Here is a 21,336-nt window from a genome sequence, read left to right as displayed (position 1 = left end):
CAATTGTGTATTGGTGATTATTATAATCACCATAAATAGGTGCTGATGCAGAGTTTGCGCCTATCACACAGATGGGGTCCCATGTGGGCGGAATCTTTTTTTCTTCTTCAGTGACCAATATATACATAATAATTATGAGTACATTTAGTTATTTGTGGTTATTTTGTCGCTGGAAGAACAATATTAGAGGGTGGGGTGGTGGCCTGTGTCGTTTTTCGGAAAGTTTTTCTAAATGAAGAAATTCACATTCCTGCATTCTCAAACGAATGCTTGAATGCATTCCGAATTCATAGTTTTCACCTCAGCCCCAGCATGGTTGGGGCTATGCACTCACCACACAGAAAGGAAATTTAAAAAGCAATAGGCCTATGTGAAATTGACTACAAAGCAAGTATATTTATTTGCAAATATTTGCAATTTTTTGGATTTTTCTAAGAGGACTTTCAAACGAGTAATAATATTTTATGGAAATTTCAGAAACTTTTATTTAGAAGTATTTGCACAGACCTGACGTGTCCCACGAATATTTCGAATAGGCTACTCCTGGTCTTTGTCAATGCTTATTTTATGCCCAGCGTTCTGCCTCAGAATAAATATTTATTTTACGAGTACGGAAATTAAACCATGAAATTGGCGGGTGGGGGGCCCCCTTTGGAAAAAAAATCTAGACCTAGCTTTTCAGGACCTGTGAGCTGATTTTTTTTTTTTTTTTTAACAATTGGAAAATGAGAAGTCGGGAAATCTCATTTTCCGCCATCTAGGAATCAATATTTTTCCGGGGGAGAACCCCTCTACCCCCCCCCCCCTCCCCCGTTCTCTTGGGGATCATCGCTTCATGGAAAAACATGGAAAGTGTAACTTAATTGACATAACTTAATTATTTCGACTGTATGTCATAATACGTAATGTTAATTTTCTTTAATTGTATGTTGAGTTGATTTTGAAATAAAAGATTAAAATGAAATGAACAAAACAACATGTTATACAAACAAACATGATAATAAACATAACATTATAAATAATAGGAATAAGTCTCTCCGTCTTCGTTCTAATAGCGTGTTCCAATAGCTGTTTGAACACAAATTTTCAGCTTTAGAATAGCAATATGTTTTGGATACTTACATCGACACACGATTGCAGTAGGTCCCTCTTTTAAGTAAAAAAATGTATGGCATCATTACCAATTCCGTATTGTTATTATCGTTACCTTAAAGTCAGGCTCTGGAGCCTACCCATAAGCTGTAAAATGTTCTGAAGTTCATTATGAATAGGCCTATGTTATTAATTGTTTTAAATATTGACGCCGTTCAATTATTTTTTGTAATGTTTCTGTAGTCTACATATGAATATAACAATGCTTAACAGTTTTTATAGATGGCTTTATGATTTGTATACCGAAGTAAATACATAATTCAGAAATAAACCACATAAGCCTGGTAGGCCTATTGAATATAGTAATTTATTAAATTGCCTACGGTACTATAATCTAAATTAGAGATTCTATTCATGTAAAAGTGCATGATCAATTCACAATATTCAGTGGCGGATCCAGAAATTTAAAAATAGAGGGGACCCAGAGAAGTACTTTCATGCATGGAGGGGCTATACTACCAAAGGAAGAAAAGTTATGATTATGGCACCTCTAGATGGCCAGAAATGGCCAAAATTTTAGTAGAATTTTCTTTTTTTTTGTATTTTTTAAACATTTAGGGGTGGGGGACCCGGGCCGGCTGGACCCCCCCCCCCCCCTAATTTTATCTATTATACCTCGTGATGGTAGGCCTATTGTTGAATATATAATTCATTAAATTGACTGCTAATCTAAATTAAAAATTCTATTCGTGTAAAAGTGCATGACCAACCAATCCACAATATTATCGATTGTAGCTCGAGGATTTGTATACCGAAGTAAATAAATAAAACCTGCATTCAGAAATAAACATCATAAGCCTGATATAGGCCTATTGAATTCATTAAATTGATTATTAATCTAAATTTGAGATTCTGTTCGTGTAAAAGGTTAGTTCCCTACTAACCTTTGCTCCTTTTTTAAAAACTCAGAACGACATATTATTATTATTTTACAACACCAGAATTCGTGACAACCTTCACCTTCTTCTACCCAAACTTACCTTACTCCAACACAATATTCGATATAGTGGTTCCAAACTTTTTAATGAACTCTCCCATGAAATTATATCGGCCCCTTCCAGGAAAATTTTCTCTTTTAAGGTCAAGAAATATCTTTTATCTAAATATGCTTAAATCAAATCAAATCAAGGTTTTTTTTTCTAATACCATTATTATAATATTGATAAACTTTTGCCTAATCATTTCTCCAATTCCCCCCTCTGCTTTCTGTTGTATCCGTGTTTTGTATTTGTTTCGTTTATGTATTTTTTTTTTCAAAGAAATATATGCTTCCGTTATTATATGGGTCGCTTGCTGCAAGTGCCACTTGATAAATGGTTTTTCCTTTCATCATTTGGCGTATACTTTTTGAGCAGTGCCCTCTTTCACACAAGTCTTCTTTTTTTTTTTTATGAAATCCGACTGTTCAATATTTACCTTTTGATATTATATTGTATTGTGTTAAGAAATAAATGTTTATTTGAAGTTGAAGTTGAAGTTGAAGTACATGACCCATCTACATAAAATTATTATCGGCATATTATTAAGACTTGCGCACGATAAATTCTATGAGCCTGGATCTTGATATGAATATAAGTGCCCAATGGTTTGTTAACATATATTGCCATGGAGCGATAGTCTTAGGCTATAAATATTATTAAATTAATCAATGATAATAATGATATTGATAATAATAATTATTATAATAAAGATACTAGGCCTATATTATATCTACACGGGTTTGAAGTTTTCTCAATTATTGTTGTTGCAACCATAATTGACTTTCGTCAAAAATAGTTGCTATTAGTCAAATTAATATTTTATATTAGGACTATGGTAAATTGTTATTATAATGATAGTGAACCCATTCACTCTTAATAGACCTATACCTAATATACAAACTGCACCAAAGTGCTCGGGTGCTTCCCCTTCCCGATTTTCAGCATAAGTGGGCATGGTGTTTATAACACCGATAAAACGGTGGCGGATTCAGGAATTTGAAATAGAGGGGCCGGTGGTGGGGGTTCACATATGGAGCGACTGTAGACCACGGTTGTTTATGTTTATGGAACCTCAGATGGCTGGAAAATGCTCTCAGAGACTTAAATTTGGACATAGTTTTTTTTTTTTTTCTCCATTTTAAAAATAATTTATTTTTAGATCAGAAGCCACCTAGAAGTGATTTTTTTAGAATTTAGATGAATTTTATTAGTTTGCCCGAATGTAGTAAAGAACTGGGGCAGAGATGAGTGTGGGTTTCCCGTTGAGAAACTCGGACCCTCATATGGCGTCGCCACTGGTAAATAACGCTCACTGGGGTGAATGTAGGTGGGTGAGGGTGAGAAATTACTTTCGTTGGCCGGACCAATAATAATGAACTGCTTCCGACGGGCCTGCATACTTTACTATGATGATTATGAGAAGGAGCCTGGAGGAAGGTATAGTGATGGGCGCAGGGCACGGTCTGATTCGGAGGATTATGCGAGCTCATAGCTGGGGCAGGAGACAACCAAATTCCCCCTGTTTTGTAGGGGCAACGGCCTGACAGTATAGTGGCTCCAATATTATTTGCCTAACAATGGATTAGTAGTTGAAATTTAAATATTTAAGAAACAAATGTTATATTCAGACATTCTCGGCTGTCATGAAAACTCGTAAGCACCAATCGACCCACTGGATATACAGGCCTACAAACTGCATTTTACTTGCCAATTAATACAGTATTATACGCTTATTATTAGGCTTATATATCTTCTCAGTTTTCCAGTATTGGTTTTCAATTCTTTTTCCACTTCAAACGCTGTTTGATTCGAAATTCACATACTGTACCATTCCTGTCGTTGATCTTCTTTCGATACCGATTGGCTCTATTCATTTGCAATTTCTCAGTGCTCGGTGGTCATTTTTGACTTTCTTATCGATGTATAAAATTCCAGCTTTTGGGGAATGTGTTCGTAAGTTTTAAGCTCTATGGCTACCACCCCAATAAATACCTGTTTTTTTTCATGGCATTCGTAGTAGTTAAAATTATAGGGTTTAGCTTTAGGCCTACTGAAAATCGGATTTTTAAATAAAATAATTATATATGTTCCTTTCAATAGTGTTATAGTATCAGCGCACACATTGACCTTCCTGTGGTTGATTATTAGGCACTTGACGCAAGAGGACGGGGAGCCGTCGAGAACGGCAATTCGGATTGAGCGCCCTATTCTTTACTGTGGTCTTCACGCTCTGATGAGCACAGAACCACCGTCCACCCGTCTTACCGTCCTGTTGCGTAAAGTGCCTATTGATTAACCATGATACACTGTACATTTTTAATTAATATTTTGGCAATGCAACAAAAGTATTGCATTTAGGAAGAAGGGCAAAGTTGAAATTCGCGTACCACCAGGCGCTGCAATTTATTTGTGCGGCGACGCCAGAACGGAATTAGTCATGCTTGACCGTCCTACACTGGTGTCCTACGTTCTCCAAATTGCGTTCCAGAATCTACTTGACGAGGTGACCTTAACGTTCTCGCATGCGCAGATGACTTTTAGTGACGTCATTACGTTCTACGTCCTACAGTCGTCGTTCAATCGAAAGCTCCCTAATATTCAGTAATCGCCACGGCGCTTATAACATTTTGGAGACTTCAGTGCGGCTTATTCGAGAACTAAGTTGATACCGTACCATTTTTGCTTAGGCCTATATCTGACTGAAGTTAGCAACTTCTCAATCCACGAGAAATCACGATGATACGAGACGCCAACACATCTAGCCGGCCACTCACTGCACAAACTAATGTTTGGTGGTGTGGCGCTTATTGGAACATTATTATTATGATTATTACCGGTAATATTGTTGTTATACCTGAATCAACTGACAAAAATAAATTAGATTCACACAGTTCGTGGCTATCATTTAATTCATATGATTTACTTTCATCGATTTCACTGAGCAAGCAAACATCGAATTATCGCATTTAACAGCCCTCCAAGAGAGAGTGTATTAGGTATCGGCCCTCTGTAAAGAAGGTCCTCTATAGAACGACATAACGGCCCCGTGTCCACACTAAATCTCTTCATTCTCCATCAAAGGCAAAAAAAATATATTATTTCTTGTTCATATCATAAAATTAGACTGATTACATTGATTAAAAAATATGATAAATAAGTATTGCTGAACAGTTTACAAAAGTCTACTTAACGTAATTATATGCAAATCATCTAGAGTTAAATAGCTTTTATAATACCTAATGTTTTATACTGAATAACAAATAATTTAATCTTCTTGAATAATCTCGCATTCCCGATCTTTCTAATTGCTTAATAAGACTCAGTAACTGATCCTACTGAAACTGTATTGCAAAAATCATGTCTGACCATCATCATACAAGCTAAATACACCTTAAAATAGTATAAAATAATTATTTGAACAAATGAATCATGAAATAAAGAATCATGTATCTTCCCTTTGGTTTTACTGTTAAGTATATTCATCCCTAGCCTCACGCCAGCTCGGTTTCCCATAGGGGAAATAACCCCCGCCCATCCCGTTTTACTCTCTGAAAAAAGTAATCCCACACCAGCACCCAAGCTTGTTACACCCTTAGATCCCGCTAATAAGCAACATCCCCTAGCGGGTTTCTCTCATTCCTTATAAACTACAATTAACAACTATTTTGAAGAACACTTATGAAACAAGGTAGCAATCTATATACTGTTAATATATTTACAGAACTAGTATCAAGCAAATGCTTTGCCAATTTTTTTCGTAAATCGGTCTTGTTTTTACTTGCATTGTGTGTACATTAGACGTCCTTGTATATAGGCCCACAGTTCTCTAAAACACATTTGTGGTAATACTTCACTGTGGGCTACTGCTCCACTATTTGTTATTGTTTATTTAAAATATTATTTTGAATGCCCATAATATTTGCCTTATATAAATAACTTTCGTAAAATGATTGTACAACTAAATTGTAACTTCTTTTGATTGCATTGATTTCCTTTCGGTATTAGCAGATTTCAAATTGTGCATTCATAGGTAGAGTTTTACCTTTAATAAATACTAGGCTACAACTAATTTAAATTGCAGATATACAAGGAGTTGCCAAATTGTTCAATATTGCGCGGTGGTATGTATATATTACTTTACGAGTAGGCCTACGCCCGTTTGGTTTTATATACGAAATTCTGCATGAGAAACTGACGATGAATTTGATCGTTTACTGTCATTGTTTAATTTTGCAAAGTTGTTCGTACACCAGAATTCATCATTACACTTTTTACATCGATAATATTGTTCGATTTTAAGGAGTTTTACGATAATTCATATTTAGCATTCCCTGTGCGACTATTGATATTATATACATCCACATACATACATCCACACTGAGAATCAAACATTTCTTCGATCATTAATTGCTGAAGTTTGTGAGTTGTGTGTAGGATTGTGTCACTTGAGCCAATGTTAGACCCATAGACAAAAGCGTAAAACAACGCTACTATTAGCGTTGTCTGCGGTTTTTTTTTTTTGTTCTTTTTTGTCAACGTGTCTGAGTTGCTTTAATTTGGAATCAAACCATACAGGCCTATATAATGAGATTAATTGACTCATTTCCTCGATTATTTTGTTTTTTAAATTTTTATTTTATTCGAAATGGTGATATTTAGTCTGGGGTTTGGTTGATTTTTAAATAACACTGAGAAGACTTACCAGTTTTACAAACCCAAAAAGTACAACTGTAATTGTTTTAAAAACAATAGAATATTATCGGGTCATACGGGAGACAAATGAATTATGTCGTCATAAGCGTGTCATGGTGCATTCGAACATATTCGAATTCGTAGCTGTGCCTTCATAAGCGATACAATGGGAACAGGGAAGATATCCACTTTAATCAATGAATCACTGATCCATCTTAACTTAAACTACATTATACAACTATGCCTATAGGCTAAGTGTTAAGATAAATATATTATAATTAAAATGTGGGGAGTTGTAAATGATCTAATACGGCATCCATCTTATACTTCTGTCTCTAAATCCTCTGGAATTATTCGTACTCTGTATAATTTATCATAGAACGGTTGAGATATTTCAATAGCCTTTTGTACGTCCTCTGGAAGGGATGATACGTCGGTATCTTTTTTACGTTTGGCACACGGTGTGTGTTTGAAGAAAGAGTTACTTTTCATTGCGCTTTCGTACACACCTACATAGTTTAACAGCTTTAGACTACTAGACCAGTTCTGTGTTATGTCTACGTTTGATTTCCATTCCAGCATTCCGTTGTTGAATTGTAAGCCGGTTGCTGTGCAGTAGCGACGTATAACTTGCTCTGGATAGCAGAGGAGATCGTCCGCATCGATTACCACAGTGTCCTCCTTCAACACCTCTGTAACATGTTCGTACAGATCCCAGAGTTGTTTGAATGCGTATCCCTGTGGCATTACTAAATCTATTAGGCTGTAATTCAGCAGCCACGGCTTAGTACAAAGTTTATGCATGGACGCGTGCGCTTTAACTGGGTCTCGTATCAAGAAAGTGTGCTTATACCCCTTCGGTAACATTTCAAATTTGTCGTCCAATGCGTAGGCCATATCTTTACAAAAGACTACATCTCGGTCTTCGAAGTCTGCTTCTAGTTTTTTCTTGACGTCACTATAGGAGTAACCCTCATCCGTAGGCATAAATGGCGCGTGATGGTAACGTTTCTCTGGACCGAAATAATACGCTGTTACGTACGGCTCGTGTATAAGTTCAACATTATCTAGGCCGCCCATACAACGTTCGAATGCAGTGGAAATAGAACGCGGCACCGTCCATAGTATAACCCGAGTTTTTTCTTCGGCGACACCATTAGCATGTCCATTCATATATGGCTCAGCATGCCCATTAACAGAAGCCATGTTGGTACAGTCTGGAACACGAAAAAAAAAAATCAAATTTTAATGTCTGATAAAATAATAATAAAAAACAAAAAACCACCAAGATTCAATTATTAAAACATTGAATTACTCATAATAAAATAATCAAACAAAAACTTTCAATGAGACACGAACTGAAACAATTCAATTATAGGCCTATGTAGAAATCCTGTGTTTAGACGTGCTTTATAATGCCTATTTCCAGCAAATAACGATCTGTCAGGGCCGTTAAACATTGATGCAAATATTGCTGGATGATCCCTTCAAGCTCGTTTTTATTTACTTTTAATTATGAGTAATTAAGCATCCACAGAATTATACTTCAGAAGTTGTAAAATTTTACGACACACGTTTATTGAAGTCGAAGGACCTTGATGGAGTGTTACTTAAGAAACACCTTATTTGCTAAATGAAACACTGCAGTTAATAACGACTTTGATAGTTTACTATATATCTCCATGGATATATTCATCGAACTCAGAGATTGAGCATCAGACGCTTGATAAGGGTAAGGGTTAGCACTACACACCAAGTATCTCGATATCAAGATCGACAACAGGAAAACACTCCAATAGCTGCAACCAACACACCTTACACATAATCTGTCATGAGGTAAACCCCTACTAAAGTTTGAAATAGAGTATTATTTTAAAAAAAATAATAAATCCTGTACTATACGCATACCTTTAAAATTAGGACCTGGTTGATTTATAAGCTTCTCTGTCATGCAATCCGGTTATATCTAAACTGCTTTATCCTGTAATAAAGAAATAAGAATATCCTAAGTTAATTGGTGTTAATGTTTTTGTTATAGAATACTGTGCGTATTCATCGACGGAACTGAACACAATGACGATGACCATGACGCGACGAGGCAATGAACGGATGATGAATTAAGTCGGATTAACATAGCCGGACATAAACTGTTGATGATTTTGTTAAAAAGAAGAAAAAAAAACCTCTTATGTGGTGATCAGTGTTGTGTGCATAGTAACGGGCTCACTTAATAAGGATGTACCAAATGTAGCGTCATACAAGTTAGCGGCGACGGGAACCACCATAAAGCTGGATTTCCACTAGGCGAATTTATTCGCGCGAATCAAAGCGTCGGTTCGCCTTCTGAGCTCTGATTGGTTGCACATTTTTTCACTTCGCAAAAACTCCGATAGGAATGTAAACGCGCGTGCGCATGAACCGACGCTTTCGATTCGAACGAATAAATTCGCCAAGTGGACCGGCTTAATGCGATGGTACAATGGCGTATCAGCTACTAAATACGATAGGGACGCTAACCCCTTTAAAATGGCCTATAACACCAAATATTTGCTGAACAAAATAAAACAGTTAAAAATTAATTCATACAACGATTGTGAAACACTGAAAACTAATATATATTATAACTCCAATTGCTTATTGTTCCGAACGCTCTTTTCTCCAAGCACCAGATTAAGCAAATATTAATAAGATCTAGCGCTATATTATTGTAAATACAATTTGTTATCGTTCGTTAGTTCTGATTATCGGCATAAAATCCGGCTTAACGGTAATGCATGTTACTCGGTGTCAAACAGTATAACCTGCTCGTCCATTACAAAAAGCCTGACTCGAAATGAAAGCTATCATCGGATGTCTATCTCGAGCATATACGTTAGTTAACCGACGAATCTACTGTAATAATGATGTTGACATTGCCAATAACATATACATCAGCCATATAAAACATAAGCCTTACGGTGTAATTTCAGATTCTCGCACACAAAACAAGTACGTTCAAATCGGAATACTGTACTGGTATATGCATTTATTGGCTGTCAGCATAAACAAGCCAGTTTCCAAAAAAACCGCTACACTATCGCCGATGATGCATCGCCGACAGCCTTCGGCAACACTGATTGGTCGTTCGAATCGGAGAGCCTTCCTATAGCTAGGTTTCCATACAATCGCTACAGCAGTCGCTACACAGCATAGCTGCCCCGACACAACCGAGAAGGCACCCCGATTCGTCTGCAACAAAATCGGCAAAGTTGAATCAGGTTCAACCTTCCCGACACCTGTCGGCAACTGTCGCCGATAGGGTGTAGCGATTGTATGGAAACCGAGATAAATTACGTCTCGGGGATCCGACAGCTACGCCGTGTGACGATTGCAGTAAAAACATGCAATGACAGCGTAACAATTTTATAGAAATTAGAGTTTAGTTACAAAATGGACACTAATCTCGCATCGATTGGCGGACGTGCCATATCATTAAATTATTACTTATTTAATAATAATAGTGTAGTTTTATATATCGCACATATCCATCTAATGTAAGATGCTCAGGGCGCTTGATATGTGGACTAGGAACTCGATCAATGACTTTCTTCGCCCCAAGGGTCCCTTCGTGTTTGTGCTACCCGGTAACCCGGTACCAGCAACTCTCGTCGTCCACTACAGGGGCTGTCTGTTCCAGTACACCGGGGTATCCCCCTACTCGTCCCGAAGGATGTGCTGGGTTCTTTATAGTGCACACGAGCCACTGTGGACAGGGTGGACAGGCCAGAAATGTCAACATCATACTAAATTTTAATTTCAATGCTTAGAAGCAATATAAGTAAGTCCGCCTCTAAATTTTCGTACGAGTTATGTGTTATTTCATAGTAGATCTAACTGTTTTGTGATTTTGAAAACAATAAGGCTATAGATACCATGGAGAGTGCCAATGTGAACAGGAAACTAAATCCTGTAGGCCTACATAAAGAAGTACTGAAGTATTAAAAGTGACGATGACAAACAATATATAAAAAGGAAACTAACCACCCAAAGACGGTACGATGTCCACAAAATCCGTTCCGGGAATTGCCATGGAAAATAAAATTCTGTTGCAAATCTGCAGGTCGCTGTTAGGCTACATGTTTAATATGGAGAGTATAGCCTAAGCAAAATCAATACCGTATCACATAGTTGTCAGTTTTTGCCTTTTGAATATTAGGTGGACTTTGGAATTAATTTGATGGTAGAACAAAAATATGCGTAATGATGTACCGTAACAAACTGAAGAATCAGATATATAGCTATCTCTTTAATTATTCTTTGAACTGAGAGATCAGCCTACCAGTGATATTTGATAATTCATTCATAAGATAAGGGCCTGTAAATATTGAGGAATTAATTTTGATAGAACAGTATTAGAATGTAGTCCTACCTTTCTTCAATGCATTAGTTAGTGCCTATATTAACATAATTATATAGCCTAATATTTTAATGAAGAATAATGTTTGCAGCTCGCTGTCATAATTATCGGTGTGTAAATTTTTGACCATTATGCGCAATTCTTGAAATGAAAATATTTTATTTATTTTTCATAAGGGGTGCCTAGATTGTTCACTTGTTGGTCTTTTCCTGTGATCGGCAAATTTATCTTATTGTAGGCATATTATATTATTTACTAGTGTGAAGCTGAATTAATTTTATAATAACCGTTTAGTTCTTCAGGGCATTATTTGCTCTATTGCATTGAACTTAGGAAACTGTCGTTATTATGATACATCAGTTTAAAATACATTGACTCCAATAGGCCTAGGAACGAAATGACTCACTTGCAAGGGTTCAAACTAATGTAGATGACTAATTACCGAGGCGGATGTTCTACTGTTACACTACCAAATGGGACCAGCTTTGGTTAGCTTAGTACGGTAACTAATGAATTTTAGTGGACCGTAATAGACATAGAAACAGTGCTAAAATAAAGAAACAAATGATGTTAGGCTATCATGAAACTTCTCAACCAAGCAGTTTCTAATCCGTTGTCTAAAAAATTCCCTCGGTGGGATTCGAACCCTGTGACGTATTGCTTGTCGAAACTTAATCTTTGATGAGTATGGATCATTTTATTATATTAACTGCATTTGTTCCTATATGGTAATTTGTATGTCAAAAATGATTACGATCAATACATACCCACCCAGTTTCAATGCCCTTACCTTATTTTGCTCACCATTCCTTTCGTTTTCTATTGAGGCCTACAAGTTAATGTTTTAACCACAATGTTGTACAGTACTGTAGGCCTACATTGCTTCAATATACAAGAATGACAATTGCAATAGGTAGGCCTACTCGATGTCATGTCCTAGCACGTGTAGCCATCCACCCTAATAAAAGACCCATGTCAATGAAGTGCATTATCACTGATCAACCAATTGCCACACGTGACGGATGGGTACCTGTATTTTATTCATAAGATGGGCCGTATCTGGATTACCATATGGTTGGGGCGGATGTGCGAAGTGGACTAAATAGGCTGGAGCATGGGTCACCTAGCGGCGAGGTCATACACAACAATATTTTGGAATTATACTGGCTGCATAATGACAGATATATGGTTAAAATTTAAATATTTAAGATTCATTTTGAATATATATACTATGGAAAATAACAAATGGTGTGTTAAATTTCGTCTGTCTTAAAATGTGGACCCTTTCCGATTCGGAGGTGCGTCACGCACCGGCCCAACCCCTCGAACGAGCATGTACAATGAATGGGCCTCTTACCACGTAAATCTAATAAAACTTTTTTCTTAAAACAAAAATTGGGTTTCTTACTTGTAGGCCTATATTTCAAACAGTATTAAAAGAACGAGATTTGTTATCTGTGGTTGCTAGAGTTGATAGCCTAACTTATGTGATTCTTTTTAATGAGCAATTGAAAGTTTATTTTGTCGATCTTTTTATTTTGAGTTGTTTTCTCCATCATTCGTAGGCCTAACTTATGTTACAGTTATGAGCGATATAATTAATTTTGTTTGGTCTATCATATGTACGTAAGCCTAACATCGAAATGACTGCTTATACTTATGATACGTGGACAGAGCAATCTACACCCGAATCGATATACATTACCATCAAACAAAGGTCCAATGTCCAATATCAAAATGAACTATGGATTATAAACTCAAGCCACGCGTCACTTTTATGCTTGTTCGTCATTATTGCATGGCCGGATAAATAGCATTGCGTAATGTTATATTAAAGGCCTAGGCCTAACTGTTTGTTTTGAGTTAATAGACAACAATCGAAATCCAATACGCTTGCGTTGCTTTTCCGGTACTTCATACATTTTTTATGCCAAAGTTAGGTTTCAACTGAAAATTAGATCTTAAAAACACCCCATTTCCACGCCAATAAACATACGCATTATGCCTACAAATACCATTAGTTTGTAGGAAAAATACGTAACTTAGGAAAACCTGAGTATTCGGTTTTACCTGTGTAATTAAATTTAAACTATTTTTAATTATTGTTTACGGTCTTCCAGTTACAACAAACAGTAGGCCACGGACCTGGACTTATTCGCGGTCGTCATTATTCGTCGTTATTCGGTTCAGCGAGGGTAAGAGTTTGCAAATTGCTCATTTATAACGACACAAAGATTGAATGTTTCTTATGAGCAGAGCCAGTACCCAACTTATGAAGTAGGCTTATGAGAATTCTGGGTGCATTCTTTCACGATAAAACAATAACTCACTGCCATGTCTTATCATTTAGAATGAGATTGTGGAACTTAATATTGTAAACTGCACATTAATAGGCATAGGCCCAAGTAAATTATTATTGATTTACGAAGCTACATTGACATTTTTCTATAGATTTGCTGGATGTTATTGCTCAAAAAATCTTATGGTTATGAAGTTTGTTGTACCCAGCAAGCCTTTCGAACCAAAAGGTTAAATTATATCCGAGTCTGCAAATGAAATCATGAATGATGATGTTCTAAAGTACACATCACGTCGTTTCGGAGAACACTTTTTTGAAGACTAATAGAAACATTTATGCAGAGAGATGGGCCTACATAACGTGCTATTATCATTGTGGGTATTTATAATGAAATTCTTTCAGAAATATCATATTTTCACGTCGAGTTACGCTCTTGTTTTCAAATGTTGAGTTGTTTCGTTACTTTTAATTGAACCTTATTGGCATAACATTTTCCGTTACCACATTTTATTGCAGAATGGATACAAATTGATGGTCTGGTTCATGTATTAGGTCCTTGAACTGTGACATTACAATTGATATTCATATCAATAGACGAGATTAACTGAAGTTAGGTCATACAGCCTAAGGGTCAACCTGAGAACAATATAATTCGTATAAAAATTCACATTCGTAATAAGGAACGCAAGTTGCAACACTTATCGTCAGTTTATTCATTCATCCATTCTATATTTAGCCCATACAAATCGTACCTACTGTAACATAAAAGCTTACCAAAACCAAAGCTTCAGTGACGTGTAAACCTTTTTTTTTGTGTGTGTGTGTGTGTGTACAGTACTTCCTTTTTATTGATTTGCATCTCACTATGTATTTTATTCTGTTAATCTTGAAGCACCATCATTGTGATGAGTGCCTTAATGGTTTGGTTAGACTTTTTACTTCATGCTTTTTTATTGTATATTCCTTTGTTTGGTTTTGCGACTTTCTTTGTACATTTCATTTTGTTACTTTGGATGCACCATTATAATGGGTGCCGCTGTTTTAAAAGCGTTTTTCCGAAATAAATTATTATAAGGATTAAGGATTAACAAAAGCAAATACAACCCATAGCCTACCACCATGGAAGTCTAAAAACATCAATATTTAAACTTGTTTTTTTTTTAAAATCATTATTTTCAACTAGGCCTAAAATTTAGAACGAGTTATGTTCCTCATCACCAAATAGTGGAAGATAATAGGCCTATCGTTCATTTGCATAGGCCTACAACTATATAAAGTACCTTTTACTTGCAGAAACAGGGTAGATTAAGTCGAAAACGTATCTGAATAACCATAAATTAAATGAGTAATTCGAACTGTTATTTCAATTTTCATTAGGAGTTTTTTCTCGATTTTGTTTTCACTGGCATTTATCTAGTCTTGATTTAGATATAGTACCATACACATTAATTTATTAAGTGTTCTATTCATTTCCCTAATTTAAAATAACACGTGAAACCACTGTATTATGCATGGTTTTTTTTATGATAGGATAAGCATAGTATCGAATATGAGTACTATTACACATAATGGTTGACAATGTGTATGGTGGTAAACATATTAAGCAGCTAGAGCAATATGGTATCCTCCCAGTAATGACAGTCAATAGAAATCAATACCTAAAACAACATGTTCACCACAATACAGGAAGAGGCAGCCAATGCCATTTTGTTCAGGGTAAAATAATACTACTAATAATTATTATAATCTATAATAATCATACTAATATAGTAATAGTCAATAAAATATACAATACACATATTTACTAATATACTACTTACTATTTCTGTTGTTACTGCTACTATCTGCTACTAGATTATTGCTACTACTATAGGCCTAATTTTACTACTTAAAATATGATAAATATTATTATTATTATTATTATTATTATTATTAACAATAATAATAATAATAATAATAATAATAATAATAATAATAATAATAATAGGACTATATTTTGATTCTATGTATTAAAATGTGAACATCATTAGCTCTACTTCATTGATTGGCCTGGCTGTATGTTGCTTACACACTTGAGAGTCACTTCTTTCTCTTTCACAAATAGTGATTTCATCATCACAACCCCATGATGTAAAGTAATAATGTTGTCAGATGACTCAAAAGCTAAAATACCAGAAGTTGGCCTATGCTATAAATAGTGTATATTTCACAGTAATCAGTTTACAAGCAAGTCATCAACTTGAAACTATACAGTATATGTTTTTAGTCATTATTTTATAGTTATATACATAGTATTACATTATTATTATTATACAATATTATTACTATTATTTTATTACCATTATTACTAACTTATTACAGTACATTGTTACCATTTGATTATTATCATCATTTTATCATTTGTACTACTGTTATATACAATATATGTTTTTAGTCATTATTTTATAGTCATATAAATAGTATTACATTATTATTATACAATATTATTATTACTATTATTTTATTACCATTATTACTAACTTATTACAGTACATTGTTACCATTTGATTATTATCATCATTTTATCATTTGTACTACCGTAATATTTCTATTGATATTATTACTACATAAGATAATATAATACAGGGCCTACTCCAAGTATCGAAATGCATGCCATCGTGTTGGGATTCAATATTTTTCGACATGAATTATGTCATCATCGTCATCACTACATAGTAGTAGGCCAGGTGGTCACATGTCATCAATTATTCAAATGATTCAGCTCATTAATTCTATGATATCATAATCAATTTTTTTTTTTTTGCTCAGTGTAGATATTTTGTTACTTGCTTTTTTATCCTTATCATTTACTTTACTTTTTCTTTTTTATACCGTATTCTATATCCATATGATTGCTATTAAAATTCAATTGTTTATATTTATTTTACATTCATAATATCATTCTCTTTGAAGTCTTTCATTTACCATTCAATTCCACTACAATACCAGCATATAACTACCGGTAGATAGTACTATCAATAACAGTTTATAAAGGAATTTAATCTTCATTGCATGCATTCAATATAACATGGTACCGCCATCTTAATTCATATAAACAACATGGACTATGTCGCTATGATGTCCTAGGCCTACTTACAATCCTAGCTAGATCTATAGTTTTATTAACATCAAAATAATAGCTTGTGAAATAGCTGACTGTAGGCATAACCATAGAGCAAAGAAACTGTCTCTTTGCTCTACGGCCTAACGTACCATGCCGCGACGTTCAATCATAAACAATGAAATTTAACAACTATGTTTATTCATCCATTCATACACTCTTCATATCAAACAATAACACGCTGGGTTATGAAGGCCTACTCATACCACTTATCAAAAACTCCCAAGTCAATACACAGGCCTTTCTGGTGACACCTCAGGCTCTCTCTATGGTACGGTATTGCATTTCATCCATTGAAATATCAACAATTTTAAATAATCATCAACTTGGCCTTATTAATAGTAATACAATAATAGACCCCGTGTCTCTAGGCCTAGTATAAGTAGGCCTAGGCCTATTTATATTTTGTTTACATTTATTTTTGTATATTTTTACAAATTCAAAATTCGCATACAAATGATTCCTGAAGATATGATGGGGTCATTCAGACTTATTACAGTACTAATACTGGATAATGGAAGTAAATAAATATGAGATATAGAACTAGAAGAATATAATAAGACCCACGACACGCAACTCCCATCTGGTGAGATGAGCTTTTTGCCCGAATCAAATGATAAGTGTACTCACTGGGCTTAAAGAATGGAACGATAACACACTGCAAATGCCACCATATTCACCTAAAAAGAACAGAACAGAAGTTGTAAACAGGCCTACCTTTCTTCTAAACAATGTTATTATCCATGCCCAAGGTTGAGAATACGATGTCTCCAAGTATTCTTGTATGATCAACGGGCTGCGGTACCCGTCAGTTGTTGTTGTATTGAGGGTAGTTCCCCAAATATCGCAATTTGCGCGATGACTGTGCCTCTGTACTTTCTGTGATGTGCGCCGATGATATTCCAGCGGCGGCGAATCGGAAACAGTATTAGACTTCACTAAAGCCGTTTCATAGAATCACAATATATTCGCATAAACTGTATGCAACATTATCATTTTGTTCCTGATATCCGGGTGGCTTTCCGGTGTGGTTTACGGGACACAACTTAGAATAAAATCACGTGCTGCGCGTGGTATATGAGTCAACGCGGCCACGTACGCAGTGACGTCAAGATGATACTTATTGATCAGTCAGTCTAAAAAGATTTGAAGATGGCCATATACTGTCTTATGATGATAACTTGAATGATGAGCATCATCAATGTTGCCCCTTTCCCTGTCATACACTGGGAAGGGTCGACAATCCAGTAATGTCGCCATATGTGGAACATGCAATATATGATTATGTTGTAATTATTATAATACATTTTAGTTTTATGATAATTACTATTAGGCCTAACCTATTATTATGATTGATAACGAAAGGTTGCAATGATTAGGTGTGTTATACGGACAGTAATTGCAGAGTCGTCAGGTGCAATAGTCTACTCCCCTCCCTCTTTGTCTTTTAAAATGATTCTCGGTCTAGGGCCCTCGAAATTTTGTAATGTACATTATAATAGTTTCATTTCACATATGTGAGTGTTTTTGTCGGTGAACGTAGACCCATAACGGGGCAGCCGGCGCCCCTCGCCCACCCAAAATTTAAAAATCAAAAAAAATGTGGAGAACAAAAAAAATGTATATTGAAATTGTAAGTCTGAAAGTAGGCCTACAATTTCTGGCTATCTAGTGGATGACACGTTCATATATTTTCTTCCCTCAGCCCCAGTCGGCTGAGACGTGGTATAGACTCTCCATCTGTAAGAGTCCCTCTCTGGGCCCCTTTATTTCAAATTCCTAGATCCGCCACTTTTAATATTAATATTCAAAGTGTTATGCAATAGATCCCGTGTTAAGGGGACACCCACGGGACCAAAACGTGCCAAAAGTGTCTCCTTAATAGGGGTGGCCCGTGAATAGCGGTACCCCTATTAAAGGGACACTAACCAAAAAGTCCCCTAATAGGGGTTTTGGCACGTAGTCATATATATATTCTTTGAAGTTTTATTTTATTCAGAATGAATAGAGTACGGTAAAGACTTAGAAATCAGGGTGAAGGTTATGGTATGTTTTTGAAACCTATGAAAGTAGGCCTACACAAGAAAAAAAAATAATTAAGAGTCAAATCTTTTTGAGTATGCAGAAAAAATCCTATGATTATAATACCAGGAAACAGTGAAATTTCACTGTTCCCTGATAATACAAAGTAACACACACAGTGGGCCTATATACTAATATCTATTTTAAAGGGTCAAGGAAAAGATCATTTTATCACTCAAAAGTTGTCAAAATATAGATTTAAATTAAATATTATTTTGAATCCATTGTAGTTGTAGTGATACAATGAAACAGAAAATTAGTGATACAATAATGTATTTACCATTTGGAACACTCAGGAAAGTGTCCCCGTCCTCCTAATGGTGGTGTACCCTTAATAGGGGCTGGTTATAGATAACAGATATTTCTCCTCGTTTCACGTAAAGTGTCCCCTTAATAGGGATGTCCTGAAGGAGGGGTTCTACTGTACTAATTTTCAAAGCTTTAAAAATAATGGTAACTGTGATTTTTTTTTAATACTAATAATGTCAAGGTGAAATCTGGAAATACTAATTAAACGATATGCAATTAAAATTGAATTGCTTATTAAAAAGGATCAAATTATGTTAATTTTCAAAATAGATAGGCCTACAAACACTTTTATACACAAGGGTACCAGTCAGTATTTAACGACAGGTACAGGAGTTTCTTTAGCATATACCAAAATGATCCGTATAAAATTAACTAAGAACAATTTGGCATCTCTGGTTATGCTGGTATGCTGGGTTTTTTTTTTATCAGTTGGAGAGGGGTACAATATATGGATCCGTAAGATTGCACCTACTGTAGTGCACAGCCAATGAAAATGACACATTGTGATGAATTCAGTATAGATATTTATTATTTCATCGTCTCAGTCAGTCAACTGTAAGTTTTCTATAGTATTAACTATTAACACCATCATAACTACCCTTTTGTCCACCACCAGCAGCTCCACCACATATATATTTACTTAACCTGACCAAGGTATACATACAGCTTTCACAGAATTCTAGAAAATAAACGCGATAATATTAGTGGCGGATTGAGGGAGGGGAAAGCCAGACTCTCCTCTGTCAAGAAACCTTCTCTGTCTCCCCTTTTTTGAATTCCTAAATCCGCTACTGAATATTCCAATAGGCAAATGTCTAAATTTCCTGTAACAATTTGCAAGTAACAATACAGTACCAACATATATACAAAGTGAATTCTATGAATTGGTATTTTAATCGCAGACGTGGATTAGGGCCTATTCTTTGTGATTCAATCAAGTTTGCAAAGGAATTGGATAATCCAGAATAAGGTCACTGGAGTTTAATATAATGATATTGACACAGAAATTGGCAGATATTAATTTGCATCCACATCGATGTAAAACTCTCACTAATCTTTGAATTAAATCTGTGTAAAGGTGCATCATAATCGACCTGTATGGTTGTGGTCGACCTGTATGGTTGTGGTCCACCTCTGACCTTGTTTTTTTTTTTTGTTTTTTTTTTTATGTCTGCACCTCTTTCCATTAATTATACACTCGATTGATATATTTTTTGCATTTGAAATGTTTTGAGACTTTGTCATATGAAGATTAGCCTACACAATATTAATAATAACAATCAAGTTTTCATATTTAGTTACGATCGTTACCTTTATTATGAATAACATACCAGAATGAGATATTGCCATTATAACTGTGACCTATTTAAAAGAATATTTAATTTTGCAAACAGACGGAATCTATGAAATAAATCCACCAACTGAGACTTAAAAAAATGACTGTCCGAGATGAATAATATAAGGACCGGACCAGTCAGTGGCGTGTCTTATGGCTGAAATTGTCAAATGAAAGCAGCTCCGATCAACACAAATATAAATCATAAACTTGTTTATAAGGTGTCTTTTTTTATCGTTTATATATATATATTTACTTCTAACAAATTTCAATTTCTTGACCTTGTGTTGGTGGTCGATGCAACCGGTGCCGGATTAAATGTCTGTGTGGCCTGGGTCTGTAATTGCAAGTGGGCCTAACTAAAACATAAACCAAGACTTTCGGTGATCTTTTCCTGGGGTTCGGGGCCTCTCTTTCCCCATTGGGGCAGGATTAGGTTGACTTAGTACTAGACCTAAACCAAAATAAGAAAAAGACCTTGCCAAATACAGAAATGGAAGGGTTTTTGTTGTTATATATTACAGCTGACCCCACCAGGGAGGTATAATATAAGGTCTCTGAAACTTAAGTATTTCCTAGCACTTACACCCCACAGTGCTAATCATAGACCTATTAAATTCACTTCTGACTTATTCACTATTTGATTTGGGATTAAACTGTGAGGATATCTCAGAAAAAAGTTTTTGAATTTTTACACTGTGGCTGTGTTTCTTTAGCTACACATAGGCCTTAAGTTCATAACGTCCAAGATGTTTTACAACTGTTTCCCCCTTTTCTACTGTGCTGTGAATGATGATTCGATGTATGAAAAACTGTATTGAATTTGTGATAATATTTCATCAACCATTTTTTATATTCATAATTGAAATGTTTATATTGGTAAAAAATTACTTAGTTCCTAAATGTCACTTCCAAAGTTGTTTTTTTTTT

General features: G+C 35.3%; 1 protein-coding gene across 3 annotated transcripts; it reads right to left on the bottom strand.

Annotated features, from left to right (window-relative positions):
• Positions 1-5,023: 5,023 nt before the first annotated feature.
• LOC117123814 (branched-chain-amino-acid aminotransferase-like protein 2) lies at positions 5,024-17,669 on the bottom strand. Of its 3 annotated transcripts, none has more exons than XM_033269837.1 (3): positions 17,397-17,669; positions 8,733-8,805; positions 5,024-8,041 (listed from the first exon to the last, which is right to left on the bottom strand). In XM_033269837.1, exons 2-3 carry the CDS (start codon positions 8,773-8,775, stop codon positions 7,146-7,148), a joined length of 939 nt encoding a protein of 312 aa, XP_033125728.1. In that variant the 5' UTR covers positions 8,776-8,805; positions 17,397-17,669; the 3' UTR covers positions 5,024-7,145. The 3 variants fall into 3 exon arrangements, with proteins under 3 accessions (XP_033125728.1, XP_033125729.1, XP_033125730.1); XM_033269838.1 differs by lacking the exon at positions 17,397-17,669 and adding an exon at positions 12,011-12,207; XM_033269839.1 differs by lacking the exon at positions 17,397-17,669 and adding an exon at positions 10,845-10,996.
• Between the last annotated feature and the right edge of the window lie 3,667 nt (positions 17,670-21,336).

The sequence above is a fragment of the Anneissia japonica genome, unplaced genomic scaffold (assembly GCF_011630105.1).
Source record: "Anneissia japonica isolate Jap-2015-1 unplaced genomic scaffold, ASM1163010v1 scaffold288191_len216021_cov166, whole genome shotgun sequence".
Taxonomy (NCBI): Eukaryota; Metazoa; Echinodermata; class Crinoidea; order Comatulida; family Comatulidae; genus Anneissia; species Anneissia japonica.
Note: the sequence above shows the minus strand (reverse complement) of the source record. Positions and strands in the feature narration are given on the sequence as shown.